The sequence below is a fragment of the Eurosta solidaginis genome, chromosome 4 (genome assembly GCF_040869045.1).
Source record: "Eurosta solidaginis isolate ZX-2024a chromosome 4, ASM4086904v1, whole genome shotgun sequence".
Taxonomy (NCBI): Eukaryota; Metazoa; Arthropoda; class Insecta; order Diptera; family Tephritidae; genus Eurosta; species Eurosta solidaginis.
In genome coordinates, this window is record NC_090322.1 from 212,883,394 (window position 1) to 212,903,066 (window position 19,673).

The window sequence follows — 19,673 nt, forward strand, 5'->3', positions numbered from 1 at the left end:
TTTCGAAGAACTTTTCTCTCGAACACTCCCAAAGCCGCTTCATCTGCTGTTGTCATGGTCCATGCTTCTGCCCCATATAGCAGGACGGGTACGATAAGTGACTTGTAGAGTATGATTTTCGTTCGCCGAGAGAGGACTTTACTTTTCAATTGCCTACCTAGTCCAAAGTAGCATTTATTGGCAAGATTGATTCTTCGCTGGATTTCAGTGCTGATGTTGTTGCTAATGTTGATGCTGGTTCCCAAATAAACGAAGTCTTTTACTATTTCGAAATTATGGCTGCCAACAGTAGCGTGGTTGCCAAGGCGCATATGCGCTGACTCTTTGCTCGATGACAGCAGGTACTTCGTTTTGTCCTCATTCACCATCAAACCCATCTTTACCGCTTCTTTTTCCAGCTTGGAGTAAGCAGAACTAACAGCGCGGGTGTTTAGGCCGATGATATCAATGTCATCAGCATATGCCAGTAATTGCACGCTTTTATAGTATATTGTTCCAGTGCGGTTTAGTTCTGCAGCTAGTATAATTTTCTCCAGCATCAAATTAAAGAAATCGCACGATAGGGGGTCACCCTGTCTGAAACCTCGTTTAGTTTCGAACGGCTCGGAGAGGTCCTTCCCAATTCTGACTGAGCTGATGGTGTTGCTCAACGTCATTTTGCACAGCCGTATAAGTTTTGCGGGGAAACCAAATTCAGACATAGCGGCATATAGGCAGCTCCTTTTCGTGCTGTCGAAGGCGGCTTTAAAGTCGACGAAGAGGTGATGTGTGTCGATTCTCTTTTCACGGGTTTTTTCCAAGATTTGGCACATTGTGAAAATCTGGTCGATGGTAGATTTACCAGGTCTGAAGCCGCACTGATAAGGTCCAATCAGCCGGTTCACGGTGGGCTTCAATCTTTCGCACAATACACTTGAAAGGACCTTATATGCGATATTAAGAAGGCTGATTCCACGATAGTTGGTGCATTTTGCAGTATCCCCCTTCTTGTCGACTGGGCAAAGAACACTTAGATTCCAACCGTCGGGCATGCTTTCGTCCGCCCATATTTTGCTAAGAAGCTGCTGCATGCGCCTTACCAACTCCTCGCCGCCGAACTTGAATAGCTCCGCAGGCAATCCATCAGCGCCCACGGCCTTGTTGTTTTTCAATCTGGTTATTGCTATTCTAACTTCGTCATAATCGGGCGGGGGGACATATATTCCATCATCATCGATTGCGGGATCGGGTTCTTCATCTCTGCGCGGTGAATTGCTGCCTCCATTTAGGAGAGCAGAGAAGTGTTCCCTCCATAATCTAAGCACTCTCTGGACATCAGTTACAAGGTCGCCGTTTTCATTCCTACAGGAGTTTGCCCCGGTCTTAAAACCTTCCGTCTGTCGCCGTATTTTTTGGTAGAATTTTCGGGCGTTATTCCTGGTGGCTAGCAGCTCAAGCTCTTCGCACTCACGCCTTTCTGCTTCTGCTTTTTTCTTCCTGAAATGGCGTCTCGCTTCCCTTTTCAACTCACGATAGCGTTCACACACTCCTCTTGTCGCGCTCGCTTTTAACGTAGCCCTGTAGGCAGCGTCTTTTCTTTCGGTTGCAACGCGGCATTCTTCATCATACCAGTTGTTTTTTCGTGGCCGCCGGTAACCAATTTTTTCCTCGGCGGCAGTATGGAGTGCTTTGGAGATATGCTCCCACTGCTCCTGTATTCCTTCAGGATGAGTTGTGCCCTCAGAGAGCAGGTGTGACAGTCGAGTTGCGAAATCATTGGCAGTCTGTTGTGATTGAAGCTTTTCGACGTCTAGCTTTCCTTGTGTTTTTTGTTCCTTGTTTTTAGCCGCGTTGAGGCGGGTGCGTATTTTGGCTGCAACGAGATAATGGTCCGAATTGATGTTAGGTCCTCGGATCGTTCGCACATCTAAAACACTGGAGGCATGCCGTCCGTCTATCACAACGTGATCGATCTGATTGCGAGTATTTCGATCAGGAGACAGCCATGTAGCTTGATGTATCTTTTTATGCATGAACCTTGTGCTTGATATGACCATGTTTCGAGCACCGGCAAAGTCAATCAGCCTCAGTCCGTTAGGAGAAGTTTCATTGTGTAGGCTGAACTTTCCGACTGTAGGGCCAAAAACACCTTCTTTGCCCACCCTGGCGTTAAAGTCGCCAAGCACGACTTTTATATCATGACGGGGGCAGCGCTCGTATGTGCGTTCTAATTGTTCATAAAAAAGTGTCTTTCACCTCATCGTCTTTCTCCTCTGTCGGCGCATGGGCGCAGATGAATGATATATTAAAAAATTTTGCTTTTATTCGAATAGCGGCGAGACGCTCGTCCACAGGCGTGAACGCCAGCACTTGGCGACAAAGTCTCTCTCCCACCACGAATCCGACGCCGTGCACAATTAGCTCACCCCAAATTAAGTATAAAATTTAACCCACATAGATAAGCATATAATTTTTGTAGTGTCACTACCAGTTAGATAAGATATTCAAGTATAAGCAAGTTAAGCACTGATTCAGTGTGCAATTAGGAATGTTTTTTGAGCTAACCCACGAGCTCTCTTGTGGCTCCGAGAATTTTTTGGCAACTCAGGTACCATATAGTATGCCTTCTCTATTTGAAACAAAGCTTCTCTTTTATGACCACTCTGCCTCCGCTCAAGCTTCAAGAAGGCCTAATCCCTGTTGCAGTTGTTCACATTATGTACTTGCCCATTAGGCTTGCAGCAGGTATAAGCAGCATAGTATGCAGTTCTGTTAGTCCGACGTATGCCGCGTCGAACCTCCTTGGCAGTTAGTTGATGATCAGCGTTCGCAGTAGTGGTGACAATAACATAGTACCTTATTCACTGATTTCGTGGCCTCATATCAGGAACACAGCTAAATAATGTTCCCCAATCAATCAAATCAATTAGAGGACGAACAGATCGAGGGAGATCTTAAAGCCACAGTATAGGTGTATGGTTGGATTAAGGATGCTCAAATGGCAGATGAGGCTATACATGTGTACATAGATGGTTCCAAAGTAGTGGAAGGTGTAGGGCCTGCAGTATACTGTGCTGATACGGAAATTAACAGATCCTACAAGCTGCCAGATCACTGTAGCGTTTTCCAAGCGGAACTGTTAGCCTAACCAAAGCAATAGAAACATGTGAAGAGAATAACTTAAACTGCAGCTATTTTAACTTTTATATTGACAGTCAAGCAACAATTAAGGCAATAATCTCGCATAGCACAGCACCTAAAAGTGTGTTAGGGCGTAAGCGGTCTCTGGAATGAATCGGGACTGGGAGAAGCATACATCTATATTGGGCCCCAGGGCATATGGGAATAGATGGGAATGAAAAAGCAGATGAACTAGCTAAATAGGGCGCATCCCTTGAAGCTTGCTCCGTAGACGTCCCCCTTAAATTGGGCGAGATTAAGAGCAGGCGAGAGGTGCACATAATCGACCAAGCGGAAAATGCGGTGGTTCAAGCGGGGGACGGTAAAGTGTCGAAGATTATGTGTAGGTCTTACAACCTTAGACCAACAAAGTTGCTTCTATCATTAAAAAGAGAGGACCGCAGACTCATGATAGGTATTCTGACTGGACACTGCCTTCTGGCGTTACATGCCTTTAAATTAGGCTTGGAGGTTAGAGGAGGAAACGATCGAGCACGTTTTGTGCTAGTGACTTGCGCTTTCCACGCTAAGACTCCAGCTATTAGCACTGATAAAGATGTCAGATCTAGAAGCAGGAACTGGCTTAAGTCCTAGAAAGCTTCTAGTATTTGCCAAGAGGAAGGAGCTATTTTATAACATAGGTCCTGGTTTTTGACATTGTTTTTCAGTTTGGTCCTTAAAATAAACTTCTGGTAACACTACGGACTTATTCAGTCTATGTGAGTTCCTCTTGGAGTGGCCAGTTCAACCTAACCTAACTTAATGTTCACCAAGTTTCAGGGCTGTCTTTAAGGCCATGGTCACCCTATGTGTACTAGCTACCGACTAAGCGTGTTTTGCGGTAAATCGAATATGTTAGTTTTTGACACGAACAATTGAAATGTGCTAGTTTTAAATGCAAAGTATGAACCGTCGTAACTTTCATGACTGATGTTGTTGTTGTTGTTGTAGCGATAAGGTTGCTCCCCGAAGGCTTTGGGGAGTGTTATCGATGTGATGGTCCTTTGCCGGATACAGATCCGGTACGCTCCGGTACCACAGCACCATTAAGGTGCTAGCCCGACTATCTCGGGAACGATTTATGTAGCCACATTAAACCTTCAGGCCATCAACTCCCTCCCCACCCCTAAGTTCCATGAGGAGCTTGGAGTCGCCAGAGCCTCGTCTGTTAGTGAAATAGGATTCGCCGCGGATAGGTGAGGTTGACAATTGGGTTTGGAGAAGCTATATATTGCGCTGGCAATCTGAAAGATTGCGCTACACACCCCTTGAATCTTGTATTTTAGTCGCCTCTTACGACAGGCATACCTATCGCGGGTATATTCTGACCCCCTTACCAGCTGGGTCATGACTGATCCTTCCCCCTTATTAAGAAGAAGAATCCAACCGCAGTCTTCAAAGCTTATTTGTTGCCATTCTACATTTAATACAGGATACAAATGTTCCTTAGTAGAGAGTATCCTATCTGAACCCAGCGATTTAAACTTGTTGGTTGAAAGGCAAAAAATCTGTGTACTAATGAAAAGTGTGTGCCTTTATTTTTACAATATTAATAGATTTAGGCGGATCGAATTCGTCGGTGACCGAGGCAGGTTCCTACGTAGCTCCTTGTATAAACCTAAAAAATACATCAATCTACATGGCTATGACTTGATCCAAAAACAAAAACAACCGGATCGTCCATGTTCCGACAGGCGTACGGCATGTCGAAAGTGTTTTAGATATTCGCACGATTCTAGATCCCTATATCTAGTCGGATCATCATTGCCACCGCTCTCTGAAGCACTTCAAGCCAACACCGATAAAAATATTGAAATTTGATTATCTTGAATGGTAAGGAATGCTGAAAAAAGGATGTTGGATACACAACGCATTGTGATCGAACACAAAAGGAGGAGTATGTTAGTGCTTCAGTAAGTTGAAGAAAGAATCGAGGAGTATTTTCAAACAAAATTTAACACAGAAAGACATAAGTATGAAGTGCTTGAACTACTAGTGAATAGAACAGCGCACAATTTTATCAAAAATACGGCGAGAGAGGGAAGGTTGCCACCCTTGGGTTAATTCCCATAGAAAATGTTGACCTGGCAACCCATATGTAAAGCGTGCTTAGATTATGCATGGAACACTCGCTGAAATTCAAATCTGGCGGCAAATTCCCTTAACTGTCCTGACCATTTGTGATTTTCGCTATGCTCCAAACTGGAAAAATACCGTGAAACAAAGTACGAAAATTGTCTCCCTACTATATGTAGCCTGCTCTGAGCTTGGTTTACACGAAACCATTATATGGCTAGACACCACCATTTTAATCAGAATAAGGAGAATCTCACCGAAACTAAAAGAGAAAAATATTAGAAATCTAGCGAATAACTACTCTGCTGCAAGAAAAATTTTAGCCCTAGCGTTCGTGGCTGCCGATGTGCCAAGTATGAACAAAGTATGTCACATTTTGGCCTTGGGTTGTTTGAATAATTTCAAAAACCGTATTGTAAATGCCAAGAATAAAATGTTCCCAAAAGTGTAGGTTTTAAATTTCTTTTTAATTGGGTTTAATTTGGGAATCCCTCCCAATACCAGTTTCTTTAAATTGGCATAATTTAACGTCATGTGCACTTTTTGCTCAAGTGACATTAAATATGAGATTTACTATTTATCAGCTCATCACAAATCCCCCAAATGAACACAACATAATTGTTGTTGTATATGCGTTTTGAAGTTTCCCAGTAAACAACCCCTTCCAATAACCTTCATTAATCAACAACTGAAATTAAAATATTACCCGAATGCACATCAATTTTAATTTTGAAACACAAAATTAAATAGCACTAACAATTGTAGTAGTGTTGAGTTGTGTAAATTAGTAATAAAGGATAGTCTTTGCAAAGTTTTTTGAAATTATGTGGACTATTAAATTGGCATTACAGACAACGTTTGTTATTTTTATAGTGCCTTTCATGAACATGGAATGGTACGATGTTTGTAAGTATGAGAGAAATAACAGCGGCCTATCAATAAGCTGATACCCCCAGCGGGTTAGCGGGCTTAGAATACACCCGCGGCAGGTATGCCTGTGGTAAGAGGCGACTAAAATACCAAACTGGTTCAAGGGGCTGTGTAATGCAAAGGGTTGCCAGCACAATTTATAGCTTCTCCAACTCAATTGTCAACCTCACCTACCGGTGGCGAATCCTGTTTATTTAGCAGCACAGGAACTGGCGACACCAAGTTCCTCATGAATATATGCGGTGGCTGGATGGTATGGCCTAGAAGGTTTCATGTGGTCATACCTAATCATTCTAAAGATGGTCGGGCTAGTACATTAATGGTACTTGGAACGTTCCGGCTGTTGCAAACAGCTGTTGAATCAGCTTTGCACAAATAGTTGATTCCGAATTTTTCGTTTAAACAATCAAATCAGCAAATAAAAAGTTCATCAAATGTAATCCACAGCTCTGTTAAAAACAAAAAGAAACAAAAAACTTTTTCTAAAGATTTTGATATGTTGCCTTTTCCAGGCCTTTATCCCACGATTTTTGGTATGGCAGGCAGGGCACGCTTCCATCACACCACGGAGACCGCCTAGCTCAAGTGTGTAACCTAACAATTATTAAGTCGCATTGAAAATACCAACTGTTAAAATATAATAGCGGCTGTTGATATAACTGAGATTTTCCTTTTAACAGAAAAAACAGTGAGATCGATTGAGAATCTGTACTTATTACAAAATATTGTGAACTTGAAATCAACAGTTTTTTTCTGTTGAAATTACTACACAAGTTTGTCCTCTTGCCAAAAAACTCTGTTTGAACACAAACTAATTTTTGAGTTTTAGAAATATCCGGCATGTGAAAATAATTTCAATATTGTACGTATATGTATGTCCAGCGAAGAATCAATCTTGCCACTAAATGTTACTTTGGGCTAGGTAGGCAATTGAAAAGTAAAGTCCTCTCTCGGCAAACGAAAATCATGCTTACCAGTGCTGTTATATGGTGCAGAAGCATGGACGATGCCAACATCGGATGAAGCGGCTCTGGGAGTGTTCGAGAGAAAAGTTCTACGAAAGATTTACGGACCTCTACGCGTTGCCGATAGCGAGTATAGAAGAAGATTTAATGATAAGTTGTACGAGCTTTATGCAGACATCAACATACTCCAGCGAATTAAAACGCTGCGGCTACGCGGGTTAGGCCATGTTATGCGCATGAAATATGACGCTCTGGCTAAGAAAGTGTTTTTAACAGAACCCGCCCATTGAAGCAGAGGAAGAGGTCGGCCCCACTCCGCTGGATGGACAAGATGGAAAACGATTTAAACTCCCTTGGTGTGACCAACTGTCGCCAGTTGGCAGAGCGAAGAAGCGCTTGGCGTGCCTTATTGAACGGCCATAACCGTTTAAGCGGTTAAGCCCCAATTAATAAAGTAAGTACGTATATACATATCACCGAAAAATACATACTCACTGTGCATTGCGTCCAAATTATAATATTTAATAATGCTTACCTGAAAAAAAAAAAAATCTTATTAGAATATCATAATGACGTGTGATATGTAACTATTAAATAGCTAACAATAAGTTTAATTGTTTCGAAATCTAGGGATATATTAAAGGGATTCAGAAAATAAGAAAATTTTTTTTTACATAATAATATATCTGTTTAGTCATGATTAAATATTTTACGCCATAATAATTAGGTTGGGGTACATAATTGGAACCTTTTCCTTGGAACTAAAAACTGGCGGGGTCAAAAAAAAAAACAAACACAGACCGCTTACATCTTTCTGAAGGATTGGACTCTAAGACCAACACCTTCAGTGATTCATTAATTAAATACTATTAAATCAGTCTCATTTCGATCTTTAGGAAATTTGTATGTATATATGTGAGTGGCTTTCGTGATGTTTTTTGAAGCACGCTTGAAACCAGCTATTTTCGAGTTAAAGTTTATCAACTTAACCTAGACACAAATTATGAGGAAATCATAATCATTCATTTTGGTTTGTTGATTTTCCATCGGGCTGGATAGTTGATGTATACTGGAAAATTTTCCGTCATCCCTTGTCGAATTTTCCAAGAGGACGGAGTTATTTTATGACATATGTACTGGTTTTTAATAGCTTTTTTCAGTTTGGTGGTTAAGTAAAATTCTGGTAATAATAAGGACTCAATCAGTCTATGTGAGTTCCTCACGGACCAGCCAGTTAAACCTAACCCAACCTAAACTGTAGCATAATGTGGGAGCAATATATGTGGTACAGTTGATATAAGCGAAATCAGATATCAATTCAGGGCAAGGCAACTAAAGTAAAGTAAGATGTGGAAAGGAAAATAAAGAAAGGAAAGGTAAAGAAAGGGATAATTAGTACAGGTGTGAGTTTTGACGCAGTATAGACGAGTTATCGATTTCGCGTCGAAAAGTTATCGGCTACATATCAACATACTGTGTTATCAAAAAGTTATTAATTTGTCTTCCATTTGTTAGTGAAAAGTCATTGACATTTAAAAAAATATCGATATGCTATCGACAAGCTATCGAAAGAAAAGTTATTTTTCATCGAAGTGTTATCGATTTGTTATTGAAAAGTTATCGCTTTCTTATCGAAGTGTTATGGTGATGGCACATCTGTGGCACATTTAGTCGCAAACGCAGATGTTCATGTAAGTAAAAAAACGCGACTATTGTACGCTAAAGTTAAACTCAAAGTTGAGTCAAAGTCATGTTCAGTCAAGCGAAATGTTCACTATGTCGATGGCCAACTAATAAACTCAGTATCTACATATATACTGGTATTGGAATATTACAAGGTGTCAAAATATAAATAAGAGCATTATTTTCTCATACAAATGTAACACTTCAACGGTCTACGTTCTTAACCTTTTGTTAAAGCCTTCTTTAACTTTTTTTATTATTACTATTTTTTTTAATTTTTACCTTGAAAGTCAGTAAGCGTGAACAACATAATCGGCTTATGGATCACTTAATAATTTTCTTACAAACTTTCTTTGCTTAACTGCTGCTTCACTAGAAGGTGAATGGGCAATCTAAGCGATATGACTGATACAGTGGCGGTCATATATATTAGGATGAATAGACAGCAATGGTATCACTACATCGTCTATATTACAAGGTTGAGCTTTGACTGAATTGTCTTGTTGTTTTCAACTAAAAGAATGCGAACAGTTTTTTTATTTAAGTGCCTTCAGAAAGCTGAAATCACTGACCCAGCACAGCTGGTATATGAATCATTCTATATCGTTCTTAGACGTAACGTTATTATGATTTACTAACTGTTCACTATTTACATGGGAGCCAAAATATCGTGAGCGATCAGTTCCAAAATTAAGCATCAAAATTTAAGTATGTTAGTCGATAACAGCACTGCTGTACATTACTTGCCAAAACAAATTAGTTCGGAGTCAAGCTTAAAATTTGCCAAATCCAAAGCCAATTCGAAAATAAACTTTTGTAGATCGGTAATCAATAGTTTCGCTCATGCCATAAGTATCCATGATTTGTTTTAAGACTTCAATCAAAATTTCAAAAATATCGATCGCCTTGAAAAGGCTGCAGAGATTTCGCTATATAATTTGTTTTTTGGCTGCTTGGCTGGTGCAGGTAATTAGCGAGTACCTTATGTATCATTCCTTCCGAACTATTTTTGTTAAGTTACGATAATTTTGTATAAAGTGTTTTAGATGACTGCTCTAAATATTTTTGACCACCACTGTATTTGTGCGCGTTGTAGGACTACGTGGCGGGATAAGATACACGTACATATATATGTTTTTGTTAAAATTTTACAAGCATGAAAAGCAAAATAAGAAATTTTAATTTTAATTTATTTTATTTTATTAATTTATTTAATTTTAAAAAAGGTAACGAATAAAAAGCCTCTATAAAGCTTTAAAAACTTTGCATACATACATACTTACAAAGCAGGTATATACACACGTTGATACGCTTAAATAACCAAATAATGTAGTAGCAACGCTGCTGTTGCCTCCCGCCACCAATACGAGATAAAATTGCATGCCACAGATCTATTGTCGCGATTAATTGGTGGGTCAAATTGCATTTAAACTCGAGCGGAACTGCAGTTCACAGCTAAAAGCTACCGCTGGCACGATGTAACACAAGTGATTAACGGCAAACGCTTACCAAATTATTGTATACCCGAAACTAGGTTGTAATACATATGTATGTACATACGTTTAATTTAGCATCTAAGATTAAATGTTGTATATATGTATATGAGGGTGGTCCTTCTAAATGAAGTATATTATAAAATAACATTTTTAATATTGGCTTTCGAATTCTTAAGACGGATGTCGAAACACGTCTTTTTATATACCCTTTAAAAATTTTTCATTAAAATTTTATACTGCACCGTTTTGTAAAACGTTACCATTCTTTTTTGTAGTCTCATCCCTTCATATGATACTACCTAGGTCAAAGCAATGGCATATAAATATTGGTCCTGAATGGGGACGATTAGGTGGTACCGCATAGGGGTGAAAATTATGTTTAGTCTATGGAGACGTATAAAAATTAAGTTAGTCGATAGTGCTATAGTTGAAGACATCGCATACAAATTTTGGTCCCGATTGGAAAGATTAAGAAGTGCTGTACAGGGCTCGAAGCTTCTACATATTACTTTGCAAGTCTTGATTTTTCGAGTCTCAATAGAGAAATCTTAACTTTTACCCCTGCTAACACCCTTTAATCATCTCCAATTGACATGGGTATTATAATCTGAGGTGGTGAGACTAGAAAAAATATTTTATTTGAATTATAAGGACCACCGTAATTTATATATATTAAGGTGATCCTTAAATAAATCAAATAAACGATTATTTTTCAATATTTTTTTTTAATCTGGACATGAATTTCTTAGAAAAAAAGTCGTTGATAGAGTATCCGTTTTTTTTTAATAAACACATTTTTCTCAATAGTTTTTTCGTTTACAGACCTTATTTTACTAAATGATTTGATATAACTAATTTCTTAAGCAATGCCTTAAAATTCCGCATTTTTGGAATTTGTATTATTCGACTTTTTTCCAATAATTAAAAACGAACTTTCATCGTCTCATTGAATCCGCCATTTTGATAAACTGACCGCGGATTTGAAAGCAGCTGGATACCTAGAGAGTACTTAGAGAGCCCAATCAGTTTTCACAAAACTGTGCAGACTCGAATTTGAATTTTGCCCCACCGTACTTTTTATACTAAGCGCGCTTTGCACACAGAGTATATTAACTTTGATTGGATAACGGTTGGTTTTACAGGTATAAAGGAATCGAGATAGATACAGACTTCCATATACAAAATCATCTGTATCGAAAAAATATTTGATAGAGCCATGTCCTTCCGTCCGTCCATCTGTCCGTTAACACGATAACTTGAGTAAGTATTGAGATATCTTCACCAAATTTGGTACACGAGTTTATTTGGACCCAGAATAGATTGGTGTTGCAAATGAGCGAAATCGGATGATAACCACCCCCACTTTTTATATATATAACATTTTGGAAAACACAAAAAACCTGATTATTTAGTAAATAATATACCTAGAATGTTGAAATTTGACAAGTCGACTGATATTGAGACTCTTGATAAAAATCTGAAAAACTTTTAAAATGGGCGTGGTACCGCCCACTTGTGATAAAATCAATTTTACAAATATTATTAATCATAAATCAAAAACCGTTAAAGGGTTGCCTTTACTATAAGGAATGCTTTGAAGAAAAATTAACTAAATCGGTTAAGGACCACGCCCATTTTTATATAAAAGATTTTTAAAAGGGTCGTGGACGGCAAAAATAAAAAAGAGCTTTATATCAGTGGTATTTCATTTTCCAAGTGGATTTATAACAAGAAATAGGAAAATCTTCAAATTTAAAAAATGGGAGTGGCACCGCCCCTTTTATGACTAAGCAATTTTCTATGTTTCGGAAGCCATAACTCGCGGAAAAATTAACGAATCGTAATGAAATTGGGTACACATATTTTCCCTATAGCACGAAATATTTCTAGAAAGAATGGACGGGATTGGTTAAAGACCACGCCCACTTTTATATGAAAGATTTTTAAAAGGGTCGTAGACGAAAATAATATGCTATAACTTAGCGAAAAAGAGCTTTGTATCAATAGAATTTTACTTTCTAAATTGCACTTTTCTATGTTTCGGGAGCCATAACTCGAAGAAAAATTAAAAATAAATTTTCCCTATAGTAGAAAATATTTGTAGTAAAAATGGACGGGATAGGCTATAGACCACGGCAACTTAGATATAAAACAAGTTTAAAAGGGTCGTGGACTAGAATAATAAGTTGTAGCTTGCCAAAAAATAGTTTTTAATCAATGATATTTCACTTAACAAGTATTATTGTAAGAGGAAATGGGGAGACATTTTTTTTTAACGGGCGGTGCCACGAGTTATGTAGAAAAGTAATATATTTGGAATGATATGTACAATTAAATTTCAAGCTGAGTATATAATGTTCGGTTACACCCGGACATTATACACCTTTACTTGTTTTTTCAATTTTATGCAGAATTTGAATCTGTTATGAAGGATGCCGAAAGAAAATTTTGAACATCCTAATTCGGTTTAGAGGTATGGTTCCTTCGGCAAAGTTTCTTATTTTGATCCCTAGAATATGATTTTCACAGAGCAATGGGCGATTTTTTTGCCTCCCCACAAATCGACACGCCCTAATATGTATATATGTATATCTTTAATAATAGAGTTGCCATGCTAATTATTTGATCTGAAAGGGAGTAAAATTTAAATATATTTCGAAAAATAAAATGATTACAGCATACTCTCAAGGTTATGAAGAATGGTTATTAAAGCGTAACGCGATGTATGGATTAAAATTGGGGATAATTTTATTATATTTTCATAACAGTTGAAAATAGTTGCAAATAGAATAATATTTAAATTTAATATATCAAGCGCCCCACGGGTTTCACTCTGAATTTGATTCTTCTGTTAACTTAAATTTTGGCAACAATTTTTATTATATTCAGTTGAGCAGAGCTCACAAAATATATTAACTTTGATTGGATAACGGTTGGTTGTACAGGTATAAAGGAATCGAAATAGATATAGACTTCCATATATCAAAATTATCAGTATCAAAAAAAAATTTGATTGAGCCATGTCCGTCCGTCCGTCCGTCCGTCCGTTAACACGATAACTTGAGTAAATTTTGAGGTATCTTGACGAAATTTGGTATGTAGGTTCCTGGGCACTCATCTCAGATCGCTATTTAAAATTAGCGATATCGGACTACCACGCCCACTTTTTCGATATCGAAAATTTCGAAAAATTGAAAAAGTGCGATAATTCATTACCAAAGACAGATAAAGCGATGAAACTTGGTAGGTGGGTTGAAGTTATGACGCAGAATAGAAAATAAGTAAATTTTTTGACAATGGGCGTGGCACCGCCCACTTTTAAAAGAAGGCAATTTAGAAGTTTTGCAAGCGGTAATTTGGCAGTCGTTGAAGATATCGTGATGAAGTTTGGCAGGAACGTTATTTGTATTACTATATGTATGCTTAATAAAAATTAGCAAAATCGGAGAACGACCACGCCCACTTTAAAAAAAACATTTTTTTTTAAGTGAAATTTTTACAAAAAATTTAATATCTTTACAGTATATAAGTAAATTATGTCAATATTCAACTCCAGTAATGATATGGTGCAACAAAATACAAAAACAAAAGAAAATTTCAAAATGGGCGTGGCTCCGCCCTTTTTCATTTGATTTGTCTAGGATACATTTAATGCCATAAGTCGAACAAATATTTACCAATCCTTGTGAAATTTGGTAGGCACTTAGACTCTAGGACGGTAACTGTTTTCTGTGAAAAGGGGCGAAATCGGTTGAAGCCACGCCCAGTTTTTATACACAGCAGATCGTTTGTCCTTCCGCTCGGCCGATAACACGATAACTTGAGCAAAAATCGATATATCTTTACTAAACTCAGTTCACATAATTATCTTAACACACTTTGTATTGGTATAAAAAATGGCCGAAATCCGACTATGACCACGCCCACTTTTTTGATTTCGAAAATTACGAAAAATTAAAAAAAATGCCATAATTCTATACCAAATACGAAAAAAGGGATGAAACATGGTAATTGCATTGGTTTATTGACGTAAAATATAACTTTAGAAAAAAACTTTGTGAAATGGGTGTGACACCTACCATATTAAGTAGAAGAAAATGAAAAAGTTTGCAGGGCGAAATCGAAAGCCCTTGGAATCATGGCAGGAATACTGGTCGTGGTATTACATATATAAATAAATTAGCGGTACCCGACAGATGATGTTCTGGGTCACCCTGGTCCACATTTTGGTCGAAATGTCGCAACGCCTTCACATATACAACTACCACAACTCCCTTTTAAAATTCTTATTAATACCTTTAATTTGACACCCATATCGTACAAACAAATTCTAGAGTCACCCTTGGTACACCCTTATGGCAATATCTCGAAAAGGCGTCCATATATAAAACTAAGGCCCACTCCCTTTTAAAATACTCATTAACGCCTTTCATTTGATACCCATATCGTACAAACAAATTCTAGAGTCACCCCTAGTCCACCTTTATTGCGACATCCCAAAAAGCCGTCCGCCTATAAAACTAAGGCCCACTTCCTTTTAAAATACTCATTAACACCTTTTGTTTGATACCCATATTGTACAAACAAATTCTAGAGTCACCCCTGGCACACCCTTATGGCAATATCTCGAAAAGGCGTCCATATATAAAACTCAGGCCCACTCCCTTTTAAAATACTCATTAACGCCTTTCATTTGATACCCATATCGTACAAACAAATTCTAGAGTCACCCCTAGTCCACCTTTATCGCGATATCCCGAAAAGCCGTCCGCCTATAGAACTAAGGCCCACTTCCTTTTAAAATACTCATTAACACTTTTCATTTGATACCCATATCGTACAAACAAATTCTAGAGTTACCCCTGGTCCACCTTTATGGCCATATCTTGAAAAGCCGTCCACCTATAGAACTAAGGCCCACGCCATTTTAAAATACTCATTAACACCTTTCATTTGACACCCATATTATACAAACGCATTCTAGAGTCACCCCTGGTCCACCTTTATAACGATATCCCGAAAAGGCGTCCACCTATAGAGCTAAGGCCCACTCCCTTTTAAAATACTCATTAACACCTTTCATTTGATACCCATATCGTACAAACAAATTCTAGAGTCACCCCTGGTCCACCTTTATGGCGATATCTTGAAAAGGCGTCCACCTATAGAACTGAGGCCAACGCCCTTTTAAAAAACTCATTAACACCTTTCTTTTGATACCCATATCGTACAAACAAATTCTAGAGTCACCCCTGGTCCACCTTTATGGCGATATCTCGAAAAGGCGTCCACCTATAGAACTAAGGGCCACGCCCTTTTAAAATATTCATTAACACCTTTCATTTGATACCCATATCGTACAAACAACACATTCCAAGGTTACCCTAGGTTCATTTTCCTACATGGTGATTTTCCCTTATTTTGTCTCCATAGCTCTCAACTGAGTATGTAATGTTCGGTTACACCCGAACTTAGCCTTCCTTACTTGTTTTTTTTTTTTTCAGTTAGAAGACAGTTTTTCTAAGCAGGGTCAGCTGGAAATGATTTGGCAAGCACTCCGAGTGTATTTCTGCCATGAAAAGCTTTTCAGTGAAAACTTATCTGCTTTGCTGATGTGGTTCGAAGAACTAAATAAAAAATCACGACGTAAATTGGAAGACTAGCTCGTCCTAAAATCTCTTCGAAGGTTATCGCGGCTTACATTTATTTATTATACCTTTCATGAACATGAAATGGTATATTAACTTTGGTGCGATGCTTGTAACATTGGGAAATATAGAAGATAGACTCACCATTAAGTATACCGAATTTATCAGGCAACGAACTGAATTGATATAGCCATGTCCGTCTGTCCGTCCGTCCATCTATCTGTTTGAACGCAAACTAGCCCCTCAAATTTTGAGTTATCTCAATGAAATTTCGCACAAGGATGTATTTTTGTATTATTTTAGACATTTGTCGGATCCGGTAGGATCGTACCACTATAACATATATCTCCCATACAACCGATCGTTCAGATAAGACGATTTTGGTCATTCCTGCCGCAATTTAGAAAGTATAAACGTGAAATTCGGTGATATATATTCTAATACATCATAGAAGATCTACTGAAAAATCGCTGTGATCGGAGCTATATATAGTTATATCCCATACAACCGATCGTTCAGATAGAAGGATTTTTGGCCATTTCTCCCTTAATTAAGAAAGTATAAACGTGAAACTCGGTGATATATATTCTAATATATCATAAACGATTTATTGTAAAAATCATTTGGATCGGAGCTATATATAATGTATATCCCATACAGCCGATCGTTCAGATAAGGGGGTTTTTTGCCATTTTTTATATTTATCTTAAAATCGTTTAGGTATATTTCTTATCTTATACAGCGCATTATTTGGAGATTACGAATGGGCTGGATTATTGTTCAGCCCTATTCATGAAAGGTATGAAGTCTTCGGCGCAGCCGAAGACAGTCCCGTCCTTACTTGTTTATAATTTTATTTTGAGCAAATTATTTATGATAAATTATTCCATCTTATACTAATGAAATATACAAAATATTTTCTATATTTTAGTTCGGTTAGCTATTAAAGCGTAGTTTTTTAGATTTTTCAAACTATTATTTATTTTAAATTTTTTAGTTCGATGTGTTTTGTTTGTAGATTTTCGTGTTTTTGAGTACGTTCAGACGTCGGCCGTTTCTTTGTACGTGAAGGACCCTAACTATTTGACTGATTGATTTTTGCGCCCATAGTGCTATATTATTATTTGTCTCAAATGGGAAATGGAATAAAAACGCTATCGCAAATTAACGTAGAATTGATCCTGCGGAGCCTCTTTGCTCTCCCTAAATGGTCACAACACCAAATTCAAATAGCCATAAGGTAGATTGGCCGTATGACCTCTTTGAAGTGGAAATAATGTTAGCTGATCTTATTTCCGTTGAAATAATCGCATTGTTTTAGTTAAACTTATGATCAATTGATGTGGTCATAACTGGTCAATTGACCAATTGATGTAAAAATAATGTCACATTCGCACAGATAGGGTAGGAGTGACATAAGTTTAGGGAAATTTTGTCCTGAATCCTCACATGATCCTGCATTACATCTCGCTTAGAGATTATCATACAGATATACCGGGAAAGGATTAAACGTAGCTTTTGTGTGGCAAGGGGCGAGTGTCCGTGAAACAAGCAAGCTGGCCATTATAGTCTGTTTATACTGCAAACTGCACTTTTTCAAATGTACATATGCCTAAGGACTTTCTAGATCTGTCCTCACGTTTGCTCCAGCTCAATTTACTATCTAAAACAATGTCAGAGTTCACTATCTCCGAACAAATTTTGATACTCATCCCATTTATAACGGTAGCTTGACATACGCTATTTCGTAGCGCCCGGTGAATATAACCATTTCAGTTTTCGCAATATTCACTTTGAAGCGACATTCGTGGGATCAATTAACCACGAGGTTCAATGCGGTCCCTTCTGGTTTTAATAGAAAGGTTTTCACCGTTAAGTTTTACAGTTAAGGGCATAACACATCTCCTGGGGAAGGCACTGAATTGTATATCAATTTGATATTTTAAGAATTCTTTCATCACAAGCAGCTCCAATTTATGGGCCCAACATGCAATAAGACCCTAGGCGTGTAACATGTTTCCAGCGCATCACTAATATGAAAACCTTCTGTTATGCCATTTTTTATCCTTAGGCATGCAGGTCTTGGAGCATAAATTAGAGTAATAGACTTCTACCATGGCCACTTGGAGCCTGTTTTGCAAGTAAAACACAAATTCTCTGCTTTTGACTAAACTATTCAAATATATATTACCAGAACACAATTAATACAGAATGCATAAACACAATTACACAGCTTTGATTTTAGGGGTAAAGCTATAAATCTTAAAAACTGTTTTCTCAAAAAGGATTTTATGTTAAACAAAGAAGGTAAAATCATTTAAAACAAACCAAAATAAGAAACCATTTCTCTGGAAGTACATAAAATGTGTTAAAACAAATTGTAAATAACTTGGCTGTCCACAAGCATGTTTGACAGTTTGTATAAAGAAAGAATAATAAATCCACGATTTACGAGCTATTTGATAATGACTTGTATCCTATTGTACACGGTATTTAGTGGTAGGCGTGTGACGGTTAAATCGTTTTCTATTTAATTCAAGCTGAAATCATATCGAACCTTTTTTAAATATATAATTTGTATGCCTTTTAAATATGTATTTATAACTTAATATGGCTACAATGTCTATAAGTATGAAAAGAATAAGTCCAATATAACTCTTAACAGTTTCTCAGGCATATAGATATCTGACTGAAACTTAGATGGATAGGAGAAATATAGCAATACCATGCAAAGTGTCGAAGATCATCATTAAAAAGAGAGGACTGTAAACACATGGCGGGTATTCTGACTGGAAACTGCCTTCAGGCGTCACAGGCCTTGGCTTGGTCAGTGATAGAAGATGTTGGCAGTACAGTTTGGAGGAGGAAACGATCGGACACGTTTTGTTTTCGTGCCCTTGCGAGGCTAAGACTCCAGTTATTAGGAGTGATACAGCTGTCAGATCTAGAAGCACCAAACGGCATAGGTCCTAAAAAGCTGTTAGTGTTTGGCAAGAGGACGGAGTTATTTTATAACATAGGTCCTGGTTTTTGAAAAGGTTTTTCAGTTTGGTCGTTAAACAAACTTCTGTTAACACTACGGACTCATTCAACCTATGGGAGGTCCTTATGGACCGGCCAGTTCAACATAACCTAACCTTCCCTTGTAAAGAGATCAAGGTGAGATGTTGGGAACGTTAATAGTAACTATCGGACTACTTTACTATTAAGCAACAATATAAATGTACTGCCGAATTGATTATGTTCCACTGGGAAAGGTTTGCGTCGATGGATCTTTATAAAAGTCCTTTAATAAGCTAATGAAATATAGAAACACTTAGGGAGGCGTGGTATTACCTCTTCTATGGATACTCTTACTTATTGAAACTCTAGAAATATTCAGGGTATAAAGAGCGGGAGTAGTAGCTTACGCCGAGACTAAGTAATTTTAATCAGAACTAAATTCTTTCCAACGATAAGTGAGCTGGAGTTCATCTAACAAAAACGGAGTATGTCCCGTTCGCAAGAAAAACATAAATCTGAAATCTTCTGAAGCCAAATATTTTGGTATGAATTTGGACTCCTAATTTAGCTGGAAATCAAGTGAAATGAAATGGGCTTTTAGGAGAAACTGGGGACTGTCACTGGATGTCATCCTTGAAACACAGTCCGATACAAACGTATGGAGCTCTTGGCTGGTGAAAGGCGCTAGGTAAAAAAAAAAAATCAATCAAAAG

General features: G+C 37.8%; 1 protein-coding gene across 8 annotated transcripts in view; it reads right to left on the reverse strand.

Moving 5' to 3' along the window:
• Positions 1-19,673, reverse strand: part of LOC137250947 (uncharacterized) — a 396,368-nt gene that overhangs the window by 279,333 nt on the left and 97,362 nt on the right. Inside the window, exon 3 of one of the 8 annotated variants that reach the window (XM_067784708.1) lies at positions 7,601-7,665. The exons of the other annotated variants lie outside the window; for them this stretch is intronic. Within the exon in view, the coding sequence (XP_067640809.1) occupies positions 7,662-7,665 (4 nt within the window). The 3' untranslated portion in view covers positions 7,601-7,661. Of the gene's footprint in view, positions 1-7,600; positions 7,666-19,673 lie in introns of those variants that run through there. 8 annotated transcript variants of the gene reach the window in all.